This window comes from Cibotium barometz, chromosome 13, assembly GCF_041138505.1.
Source record: "Cibotium barometz isolate CiBa-2024 chromosome 13, ASM4113850v1, whole genome shotgun sequence".
Taxonomy (NCBI): Eukaryota; Viridiplantae; Streptophyta; class Polypodiopsida; order Cyatheales; family Cibotiaceae; genus Cibotium; species Cibotium barometz.
Window position 1 is genome coordinate 55,851,672 of NC_141058.1, and position 10,511 is coordinate 55,862,182.

The 10,511-nt window shown below is 42.8% G+C and overlaps 1 protein-coding gene across 5 annotated transcripts; it reads right to left on the minus strand.

Moving 5' to 3' along the window:
- Positions 1-1,173: 1,173 nt before the first annotated feature.
- On the minus strand, positions 1,174-5,526 carry LOC147632870 (uncharacterized). 5 transcript variants are annotated; one of them, XM_086807774.1, is made up of 4 exons: positions 5,179-5,525; positions 3,651-4,274; positions 3,492-3,548; positions 1,174-3,398 (listed from the first exon to the last, which is right to left on the minus strand). In XM_086807774.1, the coding sequence occupies exons 2-4, from the start codon at positions 4,147-4,149 to the stop codon at positions 1,432-1,434; spliced, it is 2,523 nt and encodes an 840-aa protein (XP_086663900.1). In that variant the 5' UTR covers positions 4,150-4,274; positions 5,179-5,525; the 3' UTR covers positions 1,174-1,431. The 5 variants fall into 5 exon arrangements, with proteins under 5 accessions (XP_086663900.1, XP_086663899.1, XP_086663898.1 ...); XM_086807773.1 differs by having other exon boundaries at positions 1,174-3,548; positions 3,651-4,262; positions 5,179-5,526; XM_086807772.1 differs by having other exon boundaries at positions 1,174-3,548; positions 5,179-5,526.
- Positions 5,527-10,511: the final 4,985 nt, after the last annotated feature.

A 10,511-nucleotide genomic window follows, 5' to 3' on the forward strand; every position in this document is an offset into this window, starting at 1 on the left:
TTAGAACTCGGACCTTCGAGGACAACCTATTAGAACTTGGACCTACCATGTCCCACGGGCAATACTTGCACTCGTTGTGCTCGTAGTCATGTTGAGGTGGGCTAGAATGTGCTAATGTGCTAATCCTTCCCTAGGAGGCTATGCCTTTAAAAGGGATGAGATATAGTCATCCCTGATCACCTCACAAAAGATGTTACGTTGGCACTTTCACCTCCCACTCTGAGAACCGCTCGATGGGGTACCACATCAATTTTCGGATGTGGAATTGTTCGTTGTAGATGTTTCACCAATATATCTTGACCCCACATTGAATTACATGCATTTAAGGATAAGATATATTTGCATATTTACTCCTATGGATATGGATCCATTATACTATGAATGATTTTATCCTTAAATGTTCATGCACTATAGCATAGCAAAGACCAAAAGGGACAAGGGTTTTGGGGCTTCTAGGATATTAGACTCCACATTTACACATGCCCGTCTCTCTCTCTCTCTCTCTCTCTCTCTCTCTCTCTCTCTCTCGCAAGTTCCATCATGCAACCTTAACAACATAACACTTACCAAATTTGTTAATCAAACCAAAACATGGTGATCAAGAGACACCTAGACAATGTGTAACCAAAACATCACATGATAGACACACAAACCTTATGAAGCTTCTCTGCTTTCGGGATCAGGCAGGCTCTAATACCAACTCTAAAGCCCCCATAGGACTACCTGATACATAAGCTAAATACACAGGGTTAGAACATATAGAAGGGTGTCAGCAAGTTCACCTCCCTCGAGCTAGGGCCTTAGGTTCCACTGCCTACAAACCAAGCCAATTAGCCCTGGTGTCCCATACAACCAGAGCCTATCCTAAGGGAGCAAGACCGCCTATCCAATTATCCCTTGCGTGCCATACCACTAGAGCCTATATCCTTAGGGACCACTGCCAATTCAAGTCCCATAAATCCAAGCGAGATAAAAAAATCAATTGTCACTCGACAACAACGCAAAAAATTATACAAAATTACCACAAAACTGCATACCCTTGCAAGGCTTACGTGGACTAGACTTTCAAGTCTCATAAATCCAAGTGGGATAAGAAATCAACTTTCACTTGACAACAAGAAAAAAAAAATGCAATTGCAAAATTACCGAGTTCCATAAATCCAAGCAAGATAAGAAGCAAGACAACAAGACAAAAATTGCATTTATATGAAATTACAAAATTACCACCATTGGATGCTTGACACAATTCCAACTGACGTGATGAGCCTCTTGACTCTCACACTGTAGATGCCATCACTTCGAGATTTGACTCCTCTGCAAATTTTCAACTTTAACTTCTCAATCATCTTCTATTAATTGAGGAGTTCTATCATCAAGAGGCAAAGCTAATATAATAATTGCCACAGAAGGAGCTAGGATACGTGAATATGATTAGGGCTCTTCCTTTGCAAAGAAAAATTGTTTCTTCTGCCTGTCGGACTCCCTCTTCACACATCCGGAGTCACGGGGGCTAAGTGCGGCAAGCCGGCAGGTGTTAATGGTTGGCAGGGCGCCTCGCTCATCAACGGCCCGCTGAAGTTTGAACGAGCCTCCGCGTTGTGCCAAGCCAGCTGGAAGGGGAGCTGTAGATGTGGTAGCGTTACCCCCCAGCTGCAGCATAACTTGGTGGTTGTGTGGGGTGGCTGTACGGGCTGGAGAGAGGCGCTTAAAGAAGTGCTTGCTGTCTTCCACGAGGGATTCCAGGCATTGGTACAGGGCTGCTGTGGATTTGGGGCTGTCGAGGCGGTAGGACTTGGCGGAGCAGAGGCTAACTTTGCCGGCGGAGGGTGGGGGGTTGGCGCTGCTGGAGGACGGGACGGCAGTCGTTGGGGTGGCTTTGAGGCGATCTTTTGTCGGAGTAACGAAGCCCGATCGGGAAGGGTAACCGCGACGAACGGTGGTAATCTTCTTAAGGGGGCTGGCGACAAACGTTGCTGCTGTATGCTGTGGCAGTGGTGAGGAAGTGGCGGAGGAAGCTCGATCTCGCTTCTTGCAAACGGAAGCAGAAGAGTGGTGGCCTGATGGGCGGCAGGCGTCCGGGGTGGTGGCTCGGCCATATCGGCTTGACACCATCCTTGCAGGCGTGCCTTTGGGATTGAGAGATCGCTGTTGCTGCTGCTCGTGTTGTCCGCTTGCCGTCGTCACCGCTGCGGCGCTGCTCAAGCTCAATCGCCTGAAGGCCTTGGCGCGTTCGGCATCGGCGTCGCTGCTGCCGCCGCTCTCCGCTCTTTTTGCTGACGATACGGATCTACGTAGCTCCGACAGTTTGCTTACGCTTCCTACCGGTGCCACTCTTTTGGCCGTCGGTGCCAGCGGGCTTTCTTCTATGAATTTTGAGGCTGTCCGAAAGCTTTTCTGTGGCTGTAACCGCGGGCTCTGTAGCACAGCTGTGCTGCCACGGATGCTCCCTCCTCCGCCTCTTCCAGCTTCAGCTGCTGCTCGCTGGGCTTGTCGTTGCAGAAGCTTCGCCGCCACGGGCCTTTCCTTCCTCCCTCTTTCTGCCGCCGCTTTCTTACCCCTTTCCTCCTCTTCTTGCCTTTTCATCATCTCTTCCTCCCGCTTTCGCTTCTGCAACTGCAACTCCGTAAGCCTCAGCGTCAAACGCTTTATCTCCTGTTCGATCTCGTCCATGCCGATCTCCAGCTTCTTGCCATTCGTCCCGCTCTTGTTTTCTCCATATCCCTGGCCACTTTTCCCTGATTTATCAGTCGTCTTGGAATCTCTGTCTTGATCTGTCGGCTTTCCGGCATCGTAGCCAGATTGCAAATCTCCGACACCATCAGCGTCTCTTTCTGCTGCCGTTTTTTTGCCATCCTGTGCTTGATCTCGTGCCGACTCATCGCTTCGAAACAGATCCTTCATTGCCACGGAACAGTTCTCTGCCAAGTCGCGGCCTCCGCTCCAAAAGTTTTCTTCTTTCATTTCGTGCTTTGCAAATCCGAGCTGACCTAGAATTCGAAGTTCTGAATAGCTTTCCTGGATGGTAAGGCCTCGATCATCAGGCGGCTGTGAAACGATTACATTTTCTTGTACATTGCAGTGTTTCTTGGAGCTACCATCGCCATGGCTGCTTCCACTATCTTCAGTAACGGGGCAGGACTCAGCGTCCAAGGGATAAACCTGTGTATCTGTTCCCGTTGCTTGACAAACTGATGGCTCTGCAAATTCTGCATCCTGTTGAGAGCCCGTGGACAACGAAGAGCAGCCGCTAGACGAAGCTGTGTCCTTGCTTTCGCAGATCGTCTCGCTGAGGACAGATCTCTGGGTGAAAGCAGCGTTGCTCCAGAAGAAAACTCGCTTCGCAGGACCTCGAACAGAGGAAGGCGAGGCTCGGCAATCTGGAGAAGATGGGCATGAACCTGCACCAAACAACAAATTGTCCCTGGTTACTGCACAATGCAAAGCACAACGACTCCCAATCAAGAAGAAATGGATGCGGAAACGATACTTACCCTCCATCGATCCTGCATCTTCCTGCTGTATATTGGCCTTCTTCCACCGTTCTGCATCTGTAGACATAGATAAAGTTTAATGAATCAACACAGCAATGCGTTGGCAAAGGGGCTGAATTCTCTTATCACCCCAAAAATCAAGGTTTGCAGCAAACTCACCTAGGGCTTTGCCATGGCCTCTCCTCCATGGAGCAGCATCGCACCCCTCTATCTTTGGTGAGGAATTCTGCTGTGACAACAGCTTTGAGGGAAGCTCCGTTTGCTTCTTCATGCCAGCCTTGCGCTCCCCTTGTTGATCGATGTCAGCAGGGATCGCATTGACACAGATGGGGGAGAGGGCAGCAACAAGATCGGCGGCTTTGGCTTCTCCTGGCCCTCTGAAGTTCTCCTGTTGTTGACTTGGAGTCAAGGGATTCTCAAGCGAATCCTCATTTCTGGCGAACCCCTGCTTTCCTATGTTGTTCCAGTGCAACAGCCTCCTGCTTTTCGGCTGAAGCCTGCGGTCTTCTTGCTCCTGAGTAGAACCATCTACACAGGCAGATCTCACAGGGCTTAACTCGAATGGGCGTGGTGTTTTCGGTGTGCCTTCAAGTTCAGCCCCTCTTTTGGTCTTGTTTCCTACTGGCGTTTTCACCTGGCGTCTGGCCGAGCCCTTCATCTCAAGATGGCGGCACTCTGGTATGCAAACTGCAAAGACTTCCCTTGCGCTTGTTTTTTTACAATGCAAATCAGCTATTCTACCTCCAGATCGAGCATTTTCTACACAAGAGCCTGTTGATCCAGCTGCAAAAGGGGAGAGACACAATCTCAGACCTTCACTGGCCAATTCAGTGTCATCGATATCGATGCACAAACTTTGGATGCATTGCAAAACGTAACGATTAATCGATTTGCATTGAAAAGAACTGCACTGCATGCATGATCAGGCACCTAGGTACTATAAACACAAAAGCTGGCTTAGGGATATGGCATGGCGTCTCTATATGCTCGCAATAGTTTCAGCCACGCAGATCGAAAATCATGGGTTATGGCGTCTCTATAGTCGCAATTTCATCCACTCAGATCGAAAATCGTGAGTTGTTGGCCGAGGAAGAGAGACCATTTGGGGCAGAAACAAAATCTGCTCTGCATACTGCGCCAACGGTAAAATTCTTGGCTGGTGTGTTTGGGTTTACGGGAACAGATGTGAGAGGGAAAAGAAAAGTGGTGCTGCACTGCTGCTAGCGACAAAACTCCATCTTCAAAAAGAAACAGGAAGGTAGACAAAGAGCACACTTTGTACACACGTTGGGCCCATCAAATCAGAGTAATGAGACCAAAGCATGATGATCACTCATCACACCCGCAGCAATTCGGTGAAAAAACAGTAGCTGTGCTTGCATTAGTTTACTTACATTAGACTCTTAGAACTTAAAGTAAGGGCTGTGGGGAGAAAGCTGTTGCATCGGCGTAGGTTTTGGCCGATCTAATGTCAGGTTGACTTCGTCATTTAGTCTGCCTGTAGCATGAGCTTTGTGAGCACTTTCGGGAGTCAGCTAGCTATGGCTTCCGTTGATCTAAAACCATTTCTCGTGCAGGCGCAGAAATGGATCATCAAGAAAAAGTGGGCATCTATGGAGATAAAACCTACTAATTGTAAAATAAAAGTCATTCAAAACCCGAATGAACAGAAGCACAGAGAGTTCACCTGCGGTATTGATGATGATGATGAAGAAGTAGAAGAGGAGGAGCGTGTTGCGGTGCAGGAAGGGGGTGTGTTCTCTGAGTTGGGTTTGCAAAGCTGGATGGAGTGGGTTATGATGATTGTGTGCACAGTATTGCCAAAGTAATGGCCTGCAGCCGGCTCTACAATATGCACTCCTCCGAGAAAGAGCTCTCTCAATTAAAAAAAGTCACGCTATTGGAATTCCACAACTTGTATTTTGTTTTTGTTCATCGCACGACCCGTTTGCTTCTTCGCAACGGTCTTCACTCTACTAGCCGTTACATTTCTTGAATTCTGACACGTGTATATTCATGAACAGCATATGCGGAACTTAGCGCAAGCCAGTGGCACCGTTTGGAATATTATTTCATAAAATAAAAGACATTTGTTAATGAAAACCAAGGTTCCAAAGTAGGCATCAAAATAAAGGAAGGGTGCTCACCCTTTTACTGGGAGAAAGGAGAGGGATAATTTTTTAAAAGGAGAAAGGAGAAGAGAAGACAAGTGTTTGAGGGTTTTTTTCCCATAGGCTTAGATGCATTGGGACTCACAATTAGTTGTCACCATCAAACCATTTACTCAATTGAATGAGTTTTTATATATATATAAATTACATTAGAAAGCATATTGCCTACCCCTCTCACACATATATCTTCTAATATTATATTATGTGCATGTGTAAAAGAGAGAATATACACACACATATATATTATGTATGTATGTGTATCTATAGGTATGTAAGCATGTATATTAAATAGATTTATATGTATGTCCATGCACACACATGTATGTTCATGCGTGCACATACACAACACAAAGACACAAGCACATGATACATACACATGTATACAAACACACACTCGTACGCATGGACACACGTGCAATATATAGAGATATGCACACTTGCACACATACACACACATATATATTATGTGCATGTGTGAAAAAGAAAATATACATGCACACATGTATATATATTATGTATGTATAGGTATCTATAGGTATGTAAGCATGTATATATAAATAGATTTATATGTATGTCGATGTGCACATGTATGTTCACACACACATACACGACAGACACAAGCACATGATACGTGCACACACGCATACAAACAAACATACACTTGCACACATACTCAAGCTTGCACATATACACATGTGTATACATGCACACAAGCATATGAATACACTCACATACACAAGTACATGTGTACACACATGGATATGTACACACTCACACACATATATTCACCTGCACTTGCACATGCATACACATAAATGTACACATGAGTATATTCACATACTCTCACACACGTATATACAAACACTCGCTATGGATACACATAAATAAAAACAGATACACATAAATAAAAACATACACACCATGTACACACACACACAACAAATACACACTAACACATACATACAATCAAGACACTTGCATGATACATGCACGCGTGAAGACATTACACAATTATATACGTGTGTATGTGCACACACATATGTATACAAAAGAGAAGACAAAAGACATTGTATGTAAGATACACTTATTTAACAGTGAACATACCTCATCATGCATCCCCACGTATTAAAATTTAATATTAATTAGAAATATATGTGTATATGTGTTTAAAGTAAGACCATGTACTTGCTTATGCATAATGGGGCTTTGGCACCTAATTGAGGATGAATAAGTGGAGATTGAGCCACTTGAAAATAACCTTAAGGGGGCATACTACTAAGAAACCCTATATATCACGTGCATTCAGGGGGGTACACCTCAAGGGGGATACCCTATATATCACATGCATTCAAGGGGTATTTGAAAAACCCCTTACTTATGAATTTTTCATGAATAAAATGACCCCTTTTTCTTTTTAGACTTACGGGTTTTCTTTTTCAAAATCAATTTAAAAAAAACCCTTTATAAATGTATTTCTCTAAATTTACCTTAAAATTTTGAGTTAAAAAACCCCTTCATTTGAACTCACGTGGTATACTTACATATTTTTAGGTGAAACCCCCCGCCGAGAAAACAACAAAACATTAGGCATTATTGCTCAAAACCTCAATGATGATGTGATTAGCCACATTGTCGTATCAAGGATGCCAAAATTGGCATGGTAGGAGCTTAATAAGATTTTTGGCACCGACTCAAAGAGCTCCAAGATTAACCTCCTCATGCAATTCTACAAGCTTGAGAAGAAGGACATAGAGAGCATGGTACAACACATTAGCAAGTTCAAAGGTGTCAAGCAACAACTAAGTACCTTGAAGAAAGTTATTGAAGAAGATGAGTCTATTGTTGTACTATTAAAAAGTGTTGATAAAGAATCATATGAATCACTTATGGTGGATATCCACACTTAAAAATATGCCTAACACTAAGCTTCAAGACATAGAATCACTTGTGGTGGCAACACTTAAAAATATGCCTAACACTAAGCTTCAAGACATAGAATCATCTTTGCTTGAGCATGAATCAAAATTCAAGGATTAAAAAACATTCACCTCATAGCAGTCAAGTGTATAAGCACTTTATGCAAAGAGTGAAAACTTTCAAAGGAACAATCAATCAACCTATTTACTTCCAAGATGCTATCATTGTGGAACTTGGTCACACAAAGAACGAATGTCACAACAACAAACACAAACCAAAGCTTGTGTGTGATTTATGCGAAAAAGTTGCTCACCTTAAAGAAGATTACTACCATCAAAAGAATTAAGTAAACTACATCGAGGTCAAAGATGCTACAGATGAAGAGACAAAGAAAGACTCTTCTAGAGAAAGAACCATGGTGTTCCTCACCCCTCTTAAGTGTTATAATCAGCCTTTGAGGGGTGTTCCTCACCTCTCTTATTTCTACAAAAAGTATTATAATCAGCCTTTGAGGCCATATGATGCACTCAAGCTAAAATTTTGTAACCACAGGAGCTATAGTGCCAAAGTAGCACAAGGGCCCCAATAGCCAAGCACAAGGGGAGAGAGAGGAAGAGTGAAAGCCTTATACTTGTACCCACTCTAGCATCAAAGGGGGGTGTTGAAATAAGTGATGCTAGAGTGCCAAGTCAGCTCAAAGCAAGCTTGTTAACCTATCTCATATAAAAGGAGTCACTTTCAAAGCAATCAAATGTAGCAAGCTCTCAAGTCTCTTTATGAGTACAAGTTTTAATCTTGTAACCTAATTGTGCTTAAGTCTAAAGCTTAATTAGTTTAGTTTATTCATCATTATAATTGTACTTAGGTATCATCAACCTTAGCTTAGCTTAGCATTAATCACATTATAATTATAGGATGAAATCACCATCACCATCACCATCACCATCACCATCACCATGGGGGCTTGGATCCTCAAGTTTCAATATCTCTCACCCACCCTCTCTCTCTCTCTCTCTCTCTCTCTCTCTCTCTCTCTAATTTTTTACCAGTCTGTAGTGTGGCAAGACTAAGGTCCAAAAATATGTAAATAATGGGCCTTGGGTTCATTATAGGAACCTTTTAGTCATTTTGTATCTTGGACATTATATGAAACCTTGGCTCCTTTCTTGAAGATGGCCTTCCATGGTCTAGGGCTCATGGCAAGCTTGATAGCCATCCTCATGGTGCTCTAAGGTTAAATCACTTAGGCCTATGCACATACCTTTCTTTACTACTTGTGTATATGGATTTACTCTACTTTCTTGATAATTCCATGAATTTCTCATGTTTCTTGAATCTTGGTCATGTGTTATTGAATCTTGGTCTTATTCCATTTCAATTGGTATTAGAGCCTTGATTTTGATTATTGGGAGCTTTCTTATGCATTTGAGTAAGAAATTTACAAGAAAGTAGAAATTTACATATGATTTTGACAATTTTCTTGATTTTTGCATGTTATTTTCCATGTATTTTCTTGATGTTGATGGGGAAGAGGGTGGACATTGAAAATTTAACCTTAATTGATCAAGTTCTAAGGGTGTTGTATGGGTTTTGAGCTAAGTTTTGAATTTTGGGACCGAGACCAAAATTGGGAAAAAACTTTTTGCTAATCTTGATTAGTTTCTTAATCAAAGCATTTTCTCTTTCCTTCCCTCTTTTGCTTGATCCTTGATGGCTTTAGAATCCTCTGCATGAACCAAAATCCCTACCATTGCTTTTTCTATTGTATTAGCCACCTTACAAGCTTCAAGGGGAGTAGTCTACTATTAACCATGGTAATCGCGATTTTTGCCATTAGACTACTAGTGGCCGCGCGCTATTCGTGGGAGGATGGAGGTCCAAAATCGTAGCTCAAATGATGGCTATAACACGTGCTTAAGCTTTACAAGGTGTGTTTAAAGCTTCCATTACTACAATGCTTCAATTTCTCCATCATTTATAGATTTTTGGAGTCCATGGGAAATTAGGGTTTCAGTCCATTCTATTCAAAAAATTACCATCAGGGTTTCTTTGCCTCTTTGATTGATTTGGGGCTTTCTTGAAAATTAGGGTTTCTTCTCAAATCTTTTGTGATCCAAGGTGTTAATTCCCTTCTTCTATCTCTCCTCTACCCTCTCATATCAATGATTTTCAATAATGATCATAATTTTTAGGGTTTTGAAAAGAAACAGGGTTTAGGGTAGATTCTTGCATATCATGGGATTCTCATCACTTCCATGCATATAGCTTGCATTCCCTTGAGCCTTTACTTTTTCTCTATCATTCCCACATAATTCTCCAATCAATTTTTCCCTATACATGCAAAAGGGATCAACAGTTGGATTGAACTAGAGAACAATATGTAGTTTTCAATGCCTCTTGCATTGGTCAGGCCTTGGTAAGGGCATTGTATTGCTTCTCTTTGATTGGATGACTATTGCAAGCCTTGAAGCAAAGAAGTTTGATGAACAAGGTGTACAAGGAGTATAATGAAGCATAATGGAGCATAATGCAAGCATGATTACATGCTAAGGTTGTAATGTACATAAGCATGAGTACATGCTTTGAATTGTAAGCCCTTAAATACTCTACTCTCTTTACATTGCTAGATTCTCAATCAATTGTATAAGTTCATTTCAAACAAGCACTAGAATCTAGCATGTTGAGAGGGTACCCTTGGCATTGGTGTGGTGGAGAGGCCAAGGGGGAGTTTGGCTTGAACTCTCCTTGTCATGTGAGTGCTTTTGGAAAAGCAGCAAGGAGGGGGATTAGGTACAAGGAGAGAAGACATGGCCTCAACTCTTGCCATCGGAATTCAAACCTTGGTAAGAGGGTGAGAAGGCTTGGCCGGTAGATCGGCAAGCAAAAGTGCTTCATCGACTTACTTCATCGAATCAAGTGGGCACTAGTTTAT

Bases quoted from the DNA above. Each gene is read 5' to 3' on its own strand.
- LOC147632870 (XM_086807770.1), bottom strand. From the start codon at position 4,407: ATGCAGTGCAGTTCTTTTCAATGCAAATCGATTAATCGTTACGTTTTG. The intron at 3,549-3,650 runs GTGAGTTTGCTG...CTATGTCTACAG, and splicing joins AGGCCATGGCAAAGCCCTAG to ATGCAGAACGGTGGAAGAAG.